The sequence below is a fragment of the Anopheles ziemanni genome, chromosome 3 (genome assembly GCF_943734765.1).
Source record: "Anopheles ziemanni chromosome 3, idAnoZiCoDA_A2_x.2, whole genome shotgun sequence".
NCBI lineage: Eukaryota > Metazoa > Arthropoda > Insecta > Diptera > Culicidae > Anopheles > Anopheles ziemanni.
In genome coordinates this window covers 34,301,702-34,319,024 of record NC_080706.1, presented here as the reverse complement: position 1 = coordinate 34,319,024, position 17,323 = coordinate 34,301,702, and the positions used below count along the sequence as shown (strand labels likewise).

At 46.2% G+C, this 17,323-nt stretch overlaps 1 protein-coding gene across 5 annotated transcripts in view; it reads right to left on the bottom strand.

Annotated features, from left to right (window-relative positions):
* The window catches only part of LOC131286169 (complexin), a 92,054-nt gene that overhangs the window by 36,857 nt on the left and 37,874 nt on the right, over window positions 1-17,323 (bottom strand). The window contains exon 1 of one of the 5 annotated variants that reach the window (XM_058315069.1): window positions 6,150-6,254. The exons of the other annotated variants lie outside the window; for them this stretch is intronic. Coding sequence (XP_058171052.1) covers window positions 6,150-6,162 — 13 coding nt within the window. The 5' untranslated portion in view covers window positions 6,163-6,254. Of the gene's footprint in view, window positions 1-6,149; window positions 6,255-17,323 lie in introns of those variants that run through there. 5 annotated transcript variants of the gene reach the window in all.

Genomic DNA, 17,323 nt, shown 5'->3' with positions numbered 1-17,323 from the left:
CGAATGGAACGTGTAACTCCATTATTATGTCGGATGTGTCCGCTGCGACAGTTTTCCAAAGAGCCATCATAACTTTGAGGGACACATCGCTGTATGGAGAGTAGTAAAACGAGCTGCCAGTGTCATCGAAACCATCAATTTTCGCCTCCCTCCAACGGACGAAATGGATGTACCTAGAGAACGAACATAAGCGAACAAATCACATTCTGTGCGAATAAAAGCAAGCACTTGAGAACGTGGTGGTAGGATGGGGGACATTTTTCTCATAAGCGTCCTCTCCTCTTCCCCACACACACACAGTACTGATAGTGGAAGGGGGATTGAAAAGAGCTTTCAGCGTTGCAGGCACCGAGACCGAGAAAGCACAAATTGATTGACCATTTCGATGGCTTCCATCCAAGCAGGCGGATGGATGGATCGTGTCGTGAGCCCTGCCGGGATTCAATCTGTTGTCCCCCGTGCCAGGTCCGCAGTAAGTCATTTCACTCATTTACTGTCGGCAAAGTGAATTACCGCGTGTCCATCATCGGATCGGCATCGTCCAGGATCAAAACCACTTCCGCAAACTGGAGTGTATAATCGAACGTTGAAATATAGTTCCGCCGTCGATGGTTGAGTGCATGTAAACTCAATCCCTCCGGCAGTCGCCAAGAGTAATCAGCGCTGGAATTCAATTAAAAACCTTCAGAGAGACTACGACCATCCTCAACCGGGGAACCCACACCGCCCCAGACCGTTTCCATTTTGTTAATCTTCCCTTGGCACAACGGCCAGTAATAAGATTCCAATGGCTTCGTGCTAACGTTATTTTCTTGGACCTACATCTTGTCAACGTCGCATCGCCCCGGGGATCGGTTTGCGGGATGAGCAGAAAAGAATTTAATAACAAATCCCCGACGCTTGCGATGGCGTCGTCGCAAAAGTCCTCACCGCGGCGCCAGGAAGCAAAGATTCGGAAATCTTGACGAATTAAAAACTTTTCTGGAAACCATCCATCCGCCGCTCACGCCGGCTGGACTTTGGAAACGATGTTTTCTTCCACCCGAACAACCTGCCAGCTTGCAACTGCTTCCGCCAGCCGGTCGGTTATCGCAATTAATTTGCGAAAGTAAATTGAAAAACTTCGGCCCGTTCGGAGGACTTTTCGTCCTTCGTCAAAATCGCGACGCGTCACGGGAAGGTTGAAGGGTATTAACTGCGGGCTGCCGCACTGATGATCATTGTGTAGTTAATTTAGAAATTGATAAATGATCATATGAAGCAACACACTTTAACTGTAGTTACTGGAAATAAATTGGCTCTCTGGGACGAAAACGATGGTCAAGTTACGGGGGGAAACTTTGGGAAAGAAATAAAATATGTTCGGACAGTCGCAATCTCTCTCGTTGCTCCCCTGAGGTGCATCCTGTCCAGCTGGAGTGGACTGTAACTTTTCCTACCATATTTTATTTGCTGTTCATTCGTCCCACCCTCAATGATGCCACTTTCATTTCCATTCCAAACTGTCCATCATCGTCAGTGTCGGACGGAGCTTTGGAGGTTCTAGTTACAAGGAAAAGACGAGGCTAGGCTTGAGGTTTACCAACCGTCTCCAGAAAAAAAAAGACTAGACAAGGACCTGAGATGTGACTCAGTCAGTCAGTACACCGACATGGCGTTACCAGCGCAAGCAACTCCCTGGAGATGGCCCGAGGAGCTGTTCGTTATTTACAACAAATCGTAAAATTATGTTGTTTGCCGGCAAGTCCGTTGCGTCCGTACGAAAGTTAGTTGAGCAGCTGGCTCGCTTCACTCACTTCGGCTTATCATCACCCGCAAAGTTGGCGCAAGTACAAATACCATTTGAGTGTTTCTTGGTACGAACTTGGGGTTCGGGTCTAAGAATACCGTTGGATGAGAAAAGCGTATTTTTTCCTTTCTATTTCTTGCGCAAGGAAACACTCAACAAGAGATAACGAACGAACTGGCGATCGTTTACAGCATGTTGGAGGGATGGAGTGGTAACGTAAAATGGAAACCACACGGTGAGTTTCAAACTCGCCACAAACTTGCTCCCATCGGTAACGAGGCGTAGTTCATTAAAATTGTAAAATTAAAAAACTTCCCATCGGCCGAGGAAAAATAGAAACCATTGGTGGTCTTTCATTGAATGAAAGGCGAAGGAAATCTTTCATCAGCGGTAGTGGGTTTTCCAATCTGAAGTGAAACATCAAACGATACATGTCTACAACAGTCGAGCGGTTTCAAACATAGGCTTCAAATATGGCCTATCTGAAGCTGACGAAGGGTCTCTCAGTTCCATCATCTCTGCAGTGGAATGAGATTGAAGTCTGTAGAGGCCAAAACAAAAAAAAAAAACATGGTAAATCCCCACTGCTACAAATAACTTTCCCCGAGGGGATAAGATCAATATCAGGTTCGAACAAAAAAAAAAAAACTGATAGGAATTTCATCACCCGAGGGAACGGCAATATTGTTGCAATGGCGTTGAACAGATAGGATCGGAAAGTAGCGCCCCATGATGTATCATGTTGAAACCATGAAAGAGAAACTGCCGAACCGGGTGGTACAAGTTCACGGAAATGCACGCTCACCATGGTGGCGTTCCCGCGGGCCGTAAAATAGTAGAAAGTTTATCTATTTTCTCATTTCCTAAGTAGTTTCTAGCGAATTCCCATGCCTTTCGAACGGAGGTTTTTCATTTCCACCGGCCGTATTGACGTATTCGATGGTTTCGAGCGATCGTCTGGGGATGGATTTCATTGCTGACGTTCTAGTCATTCGAAACTGACTGCAAGCCTTACAGACGTTGCTAAGGCGAAGGATTTGGTATCGTTGGTTGCCTTTCTGAGGGTTTTTGCATCGATACCTGATGGGTAAGTAAAAAAGCAAAGAACACATTGCAATTCTGCAAATGAATGGCTAGGATGGTTTCTCAGAACACTCAAAGGCTTATACCTCAGAGCAATTGCGTTCCCGTTCTCTGTGTATCTGAGAATCTCCGACTTGAAACAGCTACGATGTAATTCCGCCGCCGGATAGTTGCTACGTTAAGCTGAAACTCCCTCGAGCGCTTGGGATAGCGGATGGAACGGAAATACCGTGTGCTCTAGCGTCTTATCGTCTTAAGTCGAGCTACCGGTAGCTAGTCAGAACCGATAGCCAGTCTACGAAGGTAAGACGATGGTCTAATTTACAAGATTTCATTTGTACAATCTTAATTCCCACTTTGCCCAAGTGCCCGGCAAGGTGTATCACGTTTTTATTCCATCGCTTCTCGAGATCATCCCAGAGGGAATGCAGTTGGGGATCGTTCTTTTAAGTTCCTTAGTATCTCTTCTTTTTCATTTTGAAATTATCGTGCTAGGCGAATCTATGGTACAAATTCATCTGCATCCATTCCATAGAAGGTAATTCAGATGAATCGGATTGTTTGATCGTTACCTCTATACAGAAAGGGAAAATTTTCCATAGAAGCATAACGTAAGTATGAAGTAAGAAGAAAAAAAAGCTGCTCTAATTAATAGTTTTACAGTGGATTAAAAAAACCCCGTTGCAAACCCTAAAGGATTTTTTATGTGGATATAGAAGAAAGAGTTTAATTAAAATACTGTCAACGAATTAACCTCATCCTTATGGCGAAACAATGGCATTCACCAGAAACACAAAGGACGAGGCGGAGTACGGCAATGACATCTTATATAATCATACCTCTTTCACAAGATTTACCAAGAATTTCAATGAATAGTTTGTTTAATGTACAAAGTACTTATGAGTTTGTCTCTTGGATTATCATTTCAGATAAATTAATTGATTACCTAATCCTTTCGTCCGTTTCAAAAGCACCTTCGATATACGGTGGATGAATACTGTTTATACATTTATTACGATTTGACGTACGTTTGACGTTAAAGACCAAGAATTCCTGGAAGTGTCAAACTTGCGCCGCCATGACACCTTATGCAACAGGTATTTGACAGTTGTTTGACAGTCAGCCACAGGTGGTTCGGAATTAATTTACCTGATTTAATTTTGCGAAAGGGGATTTTTTATATATTTTCGACTCAGTTCAGTGTGAGGAATATTAAAGTGTGCAGAATTTTACGGAGATACGTAGAAATCTTTGGGCTCAGGAACCTTTGGGACAAATAACCTTTCTAAATTTAAAAGAAAACAATCTCTTCGTACTTGACAAACATTACACCCTACTTCATCAGCGGTCCCGTTATGATGGTAGAAGGATTAAATCTTGCCGTAAACACGTTTCCAACACCTACGCTGGCCAAGGGTGTTTCTCGGCTCAGAGTGCCGTATTTCATCCCCGACGCGCGCCGGAAGCACGCACGGACGTCGGACGTCGGCTTCAGGCTGATGACAGCAATTAGCGGGGTGTGATTCGTCTAATTGTAACGAATGTTTCCCCATGCGGGCCGTGACAAAAAGGTAAGCTCGTGTAGCGTGGTGGAAACGCCGATGCCTGCTAGACAATGCGTCCCGCAACTCCCGGCGGGCGGCGTGGCATCGGCAAGCACGAGAGATAACGTATGTGCCGAGTTGGCGTCGTCGTTATCTGGCCAAGTATCTCGCGTTTGTCATCCGAGCGAGGACCAACCGTGAACTTGGCTCGGGGGGGTAGGGGAAGGTAGGGTGGAGGTGGTCGTGAGGACGCTTCGTGTTCGAGCACTTTTCCGACCCGTGTTTTGCCAAGTGCTTGCCACGCCAGAGAGTCAGCGCGTACGGCACGAGGACGGTGGACTATTTGATCGATTTTCCCTCGGACTTTTGGGAGCTCCGGAGGGCCAAAGGGGCTGGTGGAGGGGGCTGGCCCGCAGTCGGACGGCAAAGGGTCACCGACGACGATTCACTGCAGCGCGCCTGGTAGCGTGCTATGCCGCATTGAAGCAAAACCCGTCGTTCGTTTCATCTCGTTCGTGAACCTTGCTATCGCCTTCCTGCTTTCGCTTTTCCACCGGGGGGGGTTTTCCAGCCCCCCTCCTCGGCGGCCTATCTGGCAAAGGGCCATGCGATCGTTAAGCACGCTGTGGTTCGCTTCACACACACACACAGGGTGAGCCACAAGAAGGGCACAAGCAATGGCAGAAGTAAGGCGCCTCCAAAATGGGGAGCGTACGATTGAGAAAGACAGAGCGAGCCGACCGATAAGAGGATGGAAAAGGACGGAGCCGCAGGAAGTTCAACTCAAAAGGAGCAAAAGAGAGCCACCCGATGACAGTGTCCAAAAAGGGCCGCGAGTGTGAGTTTGTGACCGTATCCACACACGGTCGTTTAGTGCCGCAATGCCGTACTATGGCAGGGAAAAGCCTCGTGACATAGGCTCAGGTCGCACCTACACATGAGTGTGTGTGTGTGCATGCACTTCGCGTTACGGAGGATGACGACGGTGCTGATGGCGATGAACTGGAAGGTGTATTTATCACCAGGGGTTTTGGTTCCAGTTGGAAAGACATACGAGGGACATCTTTAAAACGACAGTACGACAATGTTAACTGCTCGTGGTCGTTGGCGGGGCAACGATCGCCACCGATGTACCTTTTGGTTGGCTGGGAAAATAATTTCCCTCATCCAGTTTTATGTTTTCCAAGCGAAAAATGGTGAACGGAACCGGATAAGGAAGAGATAGAGACAGAGCAATAGAAGATACACTCACATACACACACATATATATATATATACAATGTACAGTAGCAGAGGGTCACACACGGTACGGGAAAAGAAAAAACACATCGATAAATACACACAGCACACAAACGGGCGAGCAAACGGAACCGATCCGATCCGGTACACGTGGAAAGGAAGCCGTACACGCAGAGGAGACGCCTGGTGGAAGGATGTTTTTTGCGCGGTTTTTCCAATGGGAGATTCCGAGCTGAGAAAACGCTTTCGTAGTCGCACGGTTGGTAGTACGATCGATGTTTATCAATACACGGGCCGCTACAACAACAAGGTTAGCGAAGAAGGCGGATGCTTTAGCCTACAAGCCTACAAGTTCGTACGCCTGTGAGGTGACTACGTTGGCTTGCTTTTGCCCGGGAAGGGGGTTTCGTTTTCTTGGCTTTGCTTTGTCGTTTAGTTTACGGTATGATAGACATTGATACAGAGCATGAAAAATCGAATGTTCCCTACCGTACCGAGAAAATTCATTTTTCTCTAAAGCGCTGTTGGTTTCACTAACTACTAGCTATCACTGGGCGCCGTGTTGGCTGGGCTGCTGGAGCTACCGTCCGGCTGGCACTGTGAGCGGTGGGTAGGTGCGGCGTGTGTGTGCTTGTGTTGTTGTTGTTGTCGTCGACTTTTCTTCTCGCTTTTCCTCCGCCGTTCGGTGTGGGGTTGGTGATGCACTTTTGGTGGCTGCTTCCTGCTGGTACGCGGACGTCCGATCGACTGACCAGCTCGCCGGGGCAAGCGCTGGCTTGAAGGGGTCGCGTCACACCGAGGACGCACTCGTGTCGGTACCTCGTGTCCCCCCGTGGGGCAGCTCTCTTCCACGTGAAAGGCACAGGCACACGCACGGGTAAACACTTGTCGAGCAAGTGCGTGACGGTACGATCTTTCCTCCGTGTGTTTATGTACTGTAAGGTCTGTGTGTTTGTGGGTGTTTTGGGGTAAGTGTGGTGTGTGCCACAACCCAGCTCGGTGTGTGTCCGGACTGGCAGCGCGCTGTATTGACTGACGCGCTGTGTGCACTGAACTGAACTCTCGAGCCACCGCGTCGTCTAACCAAAGCGAGCCTCGAACCCACGTCGCGTTCGGTGTTGGCCGCTTGCCAGGACGCGCTGCGTTCGTTCGGCCGTCTTCGGTTCGTCGGTGCGACTCGGTTCCGGCGAGTTTCCCTCCGAAAAAGGCTCCAGCGTTTCCCGGTGAGTGGAAAAACCCGCGCAACCATGCGCAGACTCCGAGGACGAGCCAGATATCGGATATCGCTTCCTTCGTGGGCACTCAGTAGCTCGGGTGTTCCGAAGAGATTCAACCTCCCCGGTGGGGCTTTGAAGAACCGGAACCGAGGGATGGAAGCGCGGAGTGGTGGGCCACGCGGCACTCGGGTGGGTTTGAATAAATTAACACCAGTGGAAAAATCGCGCCCAAGATTTACTCCTCCTTCGGGATGGTGTCGGTACCACGACGCGCCACACACCACCAGAAACCGATGCGTGCGGACACGAGTCGGTGTAAGCAAGACGGTGTAATCAAACGAAAAAGAGAGAGTGTGTGTATGTGAGAGAGATAGATAGACAGACAGAGAGAGAAAGCGATCATTTGAAGGGTTGGATTGTCAACCGAAAAGTGAACCGGTATCCGATATCCGAGAGACACAAGAGATGGGAGCTTGGGGCCGGGGAAAACTGACCCACTGGCAATACTGCCAGAGAAATCGAGCGATAAACTCCAGTCCGGCTGGGGTTGGGATGGACTGACGAACGCAACGCAGCCGAGTCATGTCAGGATCGTACCATGCATTATCTTGGATTCTGCTGGGGATTTCTGATGATTTACTTGCGCATCAATCGCATCGGGTTTCCAAAGCGCTAGTGCGAACCGATTTGAGACCCAATTTCCACATCCAGCCCGCTGGAAAATGCTTACGACACACACACATGACTGAGCGAGGTCGAAGCTGAGGGGAAACACTAAATGAAGAGGGACAAATTGTCTATTGGAAAGCTTTCTCGCCATGGCCGAAGCACCCCATCGAGCCCACGTGACGCAAGGTCGACCGGTTTCCATTGCCTTTTTCCGGCTTTTCCAGAGGCTATAATGAACTGGGTGCGTCGAGTTTACGATCCGCCGGGGGACGGCAGACAGTGACAGTGACGTCGCTGGGTGACATGTTTTCCTGTGTGGATTTATGGCGGCTTACACGAGATTTTGGGCAATGTTTTCCCCCGACCCGGGCCTCGTTGGTTTGGCGGCGGGCACGGCCACCGGAAGTGGGGAGCGTTCGGGCATCGCACGTGCAGCCTCGATCTTATTATTATTGTTATTACTATTTTCAAACGCCTTCCAGATGATGGATTCTGCCAGTGTGCGGTGAAGTCGTAAATGGAATAAGCTTGGATTTTGTTGTCCAACGGTGACAATTGGATTGGGAAGGATTTTCAGCTCCCTTTTTCATTCGTTTTCGGTAAGAATGTTTATGTGAGCCAAAGATTATACGCAACGCGTTCGTAATAAAACAGCGTAGGCTGCTTACACACTTTGTCAGTCTTGGGTATTGAAAGCAAACACCGTCAGCAAGATTTTCATAGAGAAGATGCAAACAGAGAACATTCCATCATTTATCAGTTTCGGCCAGGAGTGAAATACTATGTCTGGGAATTTGAAAGGGAATGTGAATTTTAAGCTATGGGCAAGATGCTATTCAAATAAGTTTTGAAATTAGTCGAACTCCAAAACATGGTTGAAGCCTCAAAAATGAGAACAGCCATTTAAATTCATATCATACAGGTCAATAGGAATATTTATGAGACTTTTCATAAACACTCATGACACTTTGGCTTATCATATTCAATTTCTTCAGAAAACAATTTCTTGAAAACTTCAATTCTAAGAAGTGTATTATTTTTTTTGAAACAGTTGCTTGGAATCGAAAGTTATTAAATTTAATCATATTCAAGAAATACAAATATTTTGAATTCGACTGTAAAACAAGTTTTTGATTACTTCTATCAAATTTTATCAATCTTCTATTACTAACTATACCCAGTTTTTTTTTAATTGTTGCTCGGAATAGAGAGTTTTCGAATTTAATACCTATTCACCGAATAAAACTGTTTCTTAAAGTTCTTTAAATACGATTGTATGTTATCGAGATAGTGTATATTTCAGTGGGTTTATTGGAAGCAATTAGTTTTAATGCACTCGCACACCGATCAAGTATAATCTGGTTAAATTATATCAGTCAGCAAAGGCTTTTGTATACGCAAAACAGCAAAAGCTTTTGTAAAACTCTGCAGAAGATAAATGTAAAAAATATATATCAGAGTTTTGATTGAAATATTCAACTATCTATATACCATGCATAAAGTTAGATAGGATACTAAACGATGCATTCGTTCGTTCCCTTTGCATCGAGCAGGACTTGATAATTTTAAAAAGTTCATATCTTTCATCACTTTACCATCGTTTTAACTTAAAAACAAGTTTTTTAACAAGTTACTGTGATGGTTAGCTCTGTATCGTATGCCTCGTGCGCGGCTCGTCACTGTCAACTTTTTAATACGTTTCAAGAAAAGTGAAAAAAAATGGCAACTTTTCCCATTTACGAACAACGTCATCATGAAATGCACGAACGGCTCGAACAAAGTGCAGAGCACAGCGTCATTAGGAAGCTATAAATCCCGCAATCACGCAAAAGATGTCAATTGCGTCCTCGGGAGTTCGGGGGGGAAAAAAACCGGACCGACAAAGACAAAGGCAAATGATTGCAAGTGGGGACGAAAAACAATCGGGAAGTGGGAAAAAATCCTTTGCGTCACACTCGCCAGTTCAGTTACGGCGAATTATGCTTAATGTCGCCCGAAGTCGACAACCCGTTCCGTATTCCCCGGTGGATCGCGGTCTGAAATGCCGCAGGCCAGGAGGATTGAAAAGGAGGAAGATAAGGGGTGTAGCATTAGTGGTAAAAATTCCATACTCATACCCTTTCCGACTCCCCCTCCCTCAGCCGATACGATAAGAACAAATGCCAGCCCGCTTCTGGTCGGAAGACCCCTCTTGAGGAACCGTTTTCAATTACAGCCAACTGGCCGGATGGAAACTCTCAGGAAGCAATAAGAAGCTTACGTCAAGAGCATTACCATCACAAAGCGACCGGGATGTAAAGGAGGCGAAAGAATGCCCTGTCCGGTGGGTGGGGGGGTAGTGCCGGAAGAAGCCAGAATCAGCCTTGAGATTGCCGTGTTCTCGCTTTCTTTTTTCCTTAGTTTTTTCCTCCCGCCCATTGACCCTCGTTCGTTTGTGGTCGTGCTAGTTGTTTTTTCCATGCTTCACTTAACCAGCACGCAAGGACATCTCCCTCGTGCCATTATTGGTATCATTATTCTTAAACTCTGCTCTCGTTCATTCCACTTTTCTTATCGCCGCCTTCGCTTTTCGCCATTATGCTTTGTGTCCCCAAACCCGGCCCGGGAATGTGTTTCCCCGGATGCTTCACACGCACACCAACCGGATACGGATGCCAGGAACATTGTCGCCTACATACCGCGATGGGGAACGGGCCAGTGTTCCCTCAGAGACACCGCCAAGCCAGAGCCAACGGCAGCAATCCGACGTCAATCGTAATCCCCATTATCCGGAGCCCATCGGTAATAATGATGGCGTGAGGTGACCCCTGCCTCAATTTCACCGCACATACTTAGAGCCCGGCCAACATTCCGGGCAAAATCTTCCATGTCTGCTGGCTAAAGCCGCCCGGTACGGTACGGCGAAACTACTATTGATTTTAAACCATCGCCTTCGAATCATTCTTGCGGCATAACTTCGGCTCAAAATACTTACGATTAATTGAAATTGTTTTGAGCTCGCACCGTCGGCAAAATTATGCATACTTCATCCCAACCGGTATACCGGTATCCCAACCTTCTCCCTTTTTTCCCGGCACTTTTTCTCCTCCCCCGGACGGCCGGAGGATCGATCAAGATTGCAAAAACCGACCGATGGATGATGGATTGACGACTGACGGAGGTTGGGACGGGAGGGCCGAACGGTATCATTATCGGCTCCGATCACGATAATAAAGTTTTCCCCCCTGCCCAGTCAGGCGGGGCAGGTGCAAGGAGAAAGTTCCCACGCAAGAAAAAGGAAGAAACCCCGGCGATAACGCTTTCCAAAGGCGAGCAAAGAGAAGGGCGAGCCCCAGACTTCGTACCGCAGTTGTCGGAAGTGGTTCTAGCAAATTGAGCATTGAACATGCTTCGTGCGCCAGACAAGGGAAGTTCTTTTCTATTTTTTTTTTTCAGCCAGGACGCCACTCGCCCTCCCCTCCCGAGTAATTTCTCCCGCATCGGAAGGATGTGACATTTCTTGAATATTTTATCCCACAATATTTTCCTGCCCTTCGGTGAACCAACGTTAAAACCACGTCCGGGTTTGGGGCGATGGAGAAATAGGAGGTGGTTGCCCGGGGTGGGAGGGGGAAAGCGGAAGCAAATCGTGCCGCTATTTGCACAGGTACCTTTTGGCGAACGATCGACATCCATCATCGCTTCCCTTGGCCGGCGGTTTCGGCATCGGAGTGCGATTATGTTCGGTCCGAGTCCGCAATTTATCGGAACGGGGGCGCGCGTCCGGCATTTGCGGAAAAATGATGCCGGCGGTCCGAAAGTCAAATTGCCCGCATCGGGAGACAGGTCGAGCGACGCGTCCATTCTTCCGCTGGATGACATTATTGGACCGGACGCTGGAAGGCGGGCGGTCATGTTGCTTCATTGAATATTGATTAGGAATTCGGTGCGCGAAATGAAGCCTGGACGTGCCGTGTTCCTTTCGTTGGATGCAGCTAGTAAAGGTGTTTGTCGTACCTTTGTTCGAAACAAATTTCATTTTTCCTGCTGTTTTAAATCTTATCTAGAGATAGAAAAGGATTTTTAATTCCGAAAGAACCCATTTTGTGTGATTTTAAGTAATTAATTGTTTGACTATCGTTCATACGACGCAGAACCACTTAATTTGATAGTTCTTTGAAGAGATAACATGCTATACGATTTTAGGCCAATGTTTGTGTGAATGTCATTACATTTCCCAAGGAGATCAAACAATCCTCTTTCGATAACCCGACTTCAAAGTGATGCTGTTACATCGAATCGTACTAAACGAATTGAACCTCATTGGACCTTTGAAGTAATTCACTCCGATTGATTCAATCACTCCGTAAATCTAAAGACTGCCAAAGTCTACCTTCCCTGAACTCGCTTGAAGTTTGATTATTCCCACATCGACCCGACTTGTCCGACTGCTTCCTGGAAGTGTGGAACTAGTCCGTTCGATTTACCTTTCCGGAAGTGCGTTTCGAAAAAAAAAACAAACAGACAGTCTGGACACCGCAAAACCAATGTCTAACCCACATGGGGCCAATTGGGGCTCTCGGTCTGGACGGAGAAAGATGTAACGACGTGCATGCTTCCCGTTCACGAAGCTCTCCCAGTGTCACAGCAGGGACAAACTTCCGGACTGGCAGAAGTAATATCGGTTTGTACCAGCAGCACCATCGTCATCATCATCATCGTCGTCGTCGTTTCCGTTGGCTTCGTTTACTTTAGAGAACAAAACTTTTCCCCACGCCCGTTTACGGTTGCGTTTTGTTGCGATGGCTTTTCCTTCTTCACGATTTGCATTCCATACGAATGGAAGTGGTCATTTTTTTACACTTCCTTTTACACTTTTGTTTCATTTTAAATACTTTGCTTACCACGGGAGAAAAGCGTGACGGAAAAGACCGACAGAAACGGGTGACTGCAGCGGCGGTCTGGCGTGGGGAAAGTCTCATTAGTTTTCCCGAGGTCACCTTTGCTGGAGATTTTTTCCTTCTTCTGTACAAAGCTTCGTTTTTTTGTATGAAAATTTTGCCCCAAGCAAAATAACTTGCCAGTCTCAGCGTAATTGAGCTGATGTCGGATTTCCTTTGGCAATCTTTGATTTTTTTACAGTGCTCGAGTGTACTTGCCTTTTATGGTCGCACCTTTGATTCACTTCGATATCAAAACCAACCGCTTTTCCCACTAACCATTATGTTGTACGCGGGGAACTTTTGTTGGACAACTTAATTGTGGTACTGTTTTTAAAAATGTCTGACATTGCATAAACTCATTCAAATCGATTAAAAAAATAGTAATCAGTTTTTTTTTCAATACAATTTCAAAATGATACTTCAAAAGTACATTTCTCTTTATACAGCCTATGCATAACAATACCTCTGATTTGCCTATGTACTATATTGTTTTCATCTAGACGCGCGATGAGATATAATATCACCCCTCAGTCGACTCACACATTGAATAGAAAGTAGTATACTGTCGTCTACATTAATGTACACCGACTCAATTTACCCTATTCCTCCAAGAGACGACCTGCAATCCGGGCGGTAAACGCACCGGAGCGTCAAATTAAGATTAATAAAAGAGCGAATAGGTAGAAAATTGGAAAGCATGCAAATGCAAATGAGTTTCGCATTGAGTAAGGTCCTTTACGGTGGTTGTAGATTATTCAGTTTAAGTCAGCCAGACTACAACAATATCGACCAACATTTTATTGTTAGACAGACTTATACAACTATTTTGACATAAGGTTTATCAACGTTCGATTCAATAGGAAGTTCACAATCTAGTTTTAAAATACTTCTGGTTGATTGATGTTTCAAATTGATGCAGTTTCGTGTCTTGCTATTTCTTAAATGTGGTAATAATACTAAGTGATCAGCAAGTGGAACATTTGTTTGAAATAAATCATGACAAACCAGTCTACGAATGAGAACCGAACGAAATAGAACCAAAATTATCATCTAAAAAAGAGTACGAAGAAGAAAAGCTGAATTAAAAATGCAAAAATGTGTCATATGACGCCAGCGAAGCTCAAAAGGTCTAAAAATGAATGATACTTTGGTACGTAAAATACAACCGATCGTAAAGCAACGAAAATAGTGGTTGATTCTTGCAGCGGCTAACGCTTATGATTTGTTCGTCGTTTGATTTGCTTGCCTAATGCAGATGTAAATGGAAGCAGGAATGTTGAATCATGAGGCAAGCTCGCAACATTGTACAGACGCGCATTTCCTCTAGCAGTAGTGCGCCAGAATGATGTAGAAAATATTGGCTTCCCGGTGGGGTAACCCTTACAAATGGAAAAACGGTGATAAAAAAGAAATGAAACTATGAACAAAACTGCTTTAACCGTAACGGCTACGAATCGCTCGGCATTGCCCTGGGAATTCCACAGACGGGGAAAACCTGCTGTCCGGCGTGGGAGAATCGTCCGCGACTTACCTGTTGGAGAAAGAAGGGAAGAAAAGAAGCGAAAGCTGTTGTATTAGACCATGGAACGAAATGGCAATTAGTAGCATGAAGATGAAAAATTGATTGCTTGCAGTCATTAGTCTTCGTCGTTGACTAGTTTGGTCACCGTTTAGTCCGGTACTATCGACTTCCATTATCAGCGGACAACGTGAACTAATAGAGTCCGTCCACCCTTCACTATCGGCTTATGCAAAGTTCTACCAACGAAGGTGTGAAAATCAGGATCGAAACGGAACAAACAAAGTAAACGGGAAAAAAGTCATTCCCTCCCCGGCCCGGCCCTCCGCGGTGATAAGCGCCGGGCAGCACCGCGAGTCCACCGGCCAGAGGTTTATTAATTTTTAATTATAAGCCAATTTAAGCTGCTTACGGCGTGGTACAATTTAATTATGCTACGCCACTAGCCACACTTTGGTCCACGGTCTGGCGGATAAGGATGGTGTTGGCAGATGAAAGAGTCAGTTAGAGTCAGGAGTGGGAAGTGGCGGAGTGGGGCAGTTAAGGGGCTAAGAGAAATAGAACCATCTTGCCAACACGGGGACACCGAAGACGAAGACGCATAGCATAATCAAATCAACTTCAATCTTCTCCCGGCAGCTGCTTGAAAGATTTCGCACCGTAGACCCCCAACGGTCGGTAGGTATGTGTGTGTGTGCGCCTGGTTCCCGGCAGCCGAAGATTTACCATCCGCCGGTTGACCATCTGGACGCAGACACACTCTTCATTAGCCGGGCTGCTGTCGAACAGGCCACCCCGACGCCGTCGGGAAGGAAGTCTTTCGGTCGTTGGGATCGTTTCGGTCCGGGTCCGGCCAGCGATGAAGTGTCCCGAGGGGCACGAGGGACGAGCACGAAAAAATCCAACGACTTTCCACGGCCATCAAGCAGGGGGCGGGTAACGAAGAAATATCCTATCTTCCACCGCCCCGGAGGGACGCCTCGGAGTCCGGTTCGTTTCGTTATGTCAATTACCCTTACGGAGGCAGAATCCTTGAGAACCGCTGCGGGAAGCATAAGAAAGGCGCGAGGTCAGTTGTCCATCGTGATTTACCCCCGCCCGGCTCTCCACCGCCTCGGAGGTTGTCTTAGAGCAGGGATGTCAAACATGCGGCCCGCGGGCCACATGCGGCCCGCAAGACCATTGGGTGCGGCCCGCGACCCCTTTGAAACATTACATCGAAAGTTTGGATCCTTGAGTATTGGCTTATAGCAATTACCAAAATATTTAATGTAAATTTTTTCACGAACTGCGAATTGCAAGAGAACTGAACGAATGTCAATTTAAACTATTTCAATAAGAAAGTGATATGCAACTTTGCAGCAAAGGTTTTACACAGATTTTTCTAGACAAGTGGATAAATAGTGTTTATAGAAAACAAACGTTTCTATACTACAAGACCTTTCCAAACAAAATAACAAATGCGGAGCAATAAGTTAGCTATTGTAATTACAATACCTTTACTTTTCTAAAATCATTAACAAAATACGCAATAGTGTTGAACTGCAACATATATTTCAATAAACTTGATTTGAATTCGTTAAAATTTGGAAAATGATTGAGCAACAAACCCTCTCTTTTACTCAAAATTTATAAATTTTATAAGAAGTAATATAATATGAAAAAATGTGAAAATGTAAAACATGATTGACTGTTAAGATAAAACCACATTGATAAGAACATATTTTCATCACTTCAATCAATTATATGGTTTGGCCCGCGAGCCTATTTTGGGAGGAAATGCGGCCCGCAAGGTGAAACGAGTTTGACATCACTGTCTTAGAGGTTGCTCGGCGAGGTTGAAATGACAAGACAAAAAAAAACCCCCAGCGATGGTCTCAAGTGCAACCAACCGAGACGGAAGCGAATCGAGTTAATTGTACCATGACAGATGAGCAACCCATCCTGGAGCGGACACCATGGACATGAACTTTAGCCCAGCTTATTTGTGCTGCCCATCGACAATGTTGTCCGGGGTTATGCGCCCATGAATGTGTGCGTGTGTGCGTGTGGAGAAGGGAGAGGTTGGAAGCCGGCTGACAAAGTTACTTAATTAGCAAAGAGCACTTTCTCTAACCGGAGGGCGTTAGGGATGCGAGCTGCAATCCCTAGTGACCATTTTCATTCCGGTTACGCCGCGAAGGATTTGGGATTGAGTTTTCTCGCACCCTCGCGACGTAGGCAGGGACGACGGAACTGGCCAATTCCGGGAAGGGTCTTTCTCGTTGCATTTGGGATTTCGTTCCGGTGGAGATGCCATTCATTATCCCGAGTGCTCAATCAGCGACGTGTTTGAGCCGGAAGTCCTAAAGTGAATGACCAGGACTTTCCATTTAGCCCGAAGAAGGTGTCAATTCGCTTCGCCATCGACTGCATCGCGTACTGGTGCAGCTAATTGGTGCTGATTTATTACCCACGGCGGCTATCTGTTTGTCTGCGTAATCGAGGAAATTAATTACCATTCGATGGAGTAGAGCATAACATCGAACCGTTCGGCCCACCCCACCCCACGCGGGGGGAAAATCGCGGGTGACAATTGACGCGCGGTTCACTATTAACTGGTTTTGATTTGTCTTATTTGAGAGGTTTCCGGCCGCGCGGTTGAGATGGGACGCGTGTTGCGGGCAGTATCCAGAGGAAGTGCGAGTTTATCGTTGCATTGATTATTGATGTTCGATAATTGATATGGAATTTGCTGGCCGTTGTTCGCTAACGGCAGGGTGACTATTGAGGCTATTGAAATAATTGCCGGAATGACAGTGGGTATAACATTTGAGGTTAGATTTCACGAGTGCAATAATTAGCCATCGTTGCCTACGTCATTCTGGGAATTATACAACCGTTGTACAAGGAAAACCTCATTTAACATCGATTTATCCTCACAAATTCATAGCGTTTTATCAAAAGATCGCTCAAACACAAACTTTACGCTTAATATATTTTGGATTAACGAAGTCGCTGTACACAAATGAATACCGATTTCTTCTGGGAAACCAAAAAGCCCTTTGAAAAACGGTCAATACTCACAACGGCCAACAGGAGGTTTTTCAAGAAAAATAAATCCATTCCAAATCTGAAAGGTGCAAACAACAAACCGAAAATGATGAAAAGTGTCGAAAGACATTCGTGCTTTCCGAGAGTTATTGGCGTGCGGATTTGGTTGCTTTTTGCCTCTTCCCATCCTCGGCCGGGTCGCGTCATCAATCGAATGCTTAAACGGTGTGTGACTGAAAAATATCTTTCAATTCAACCTTAGTCCCCGATCGACCCAGAAATGGACAAACCGGCAAAAAATACATACG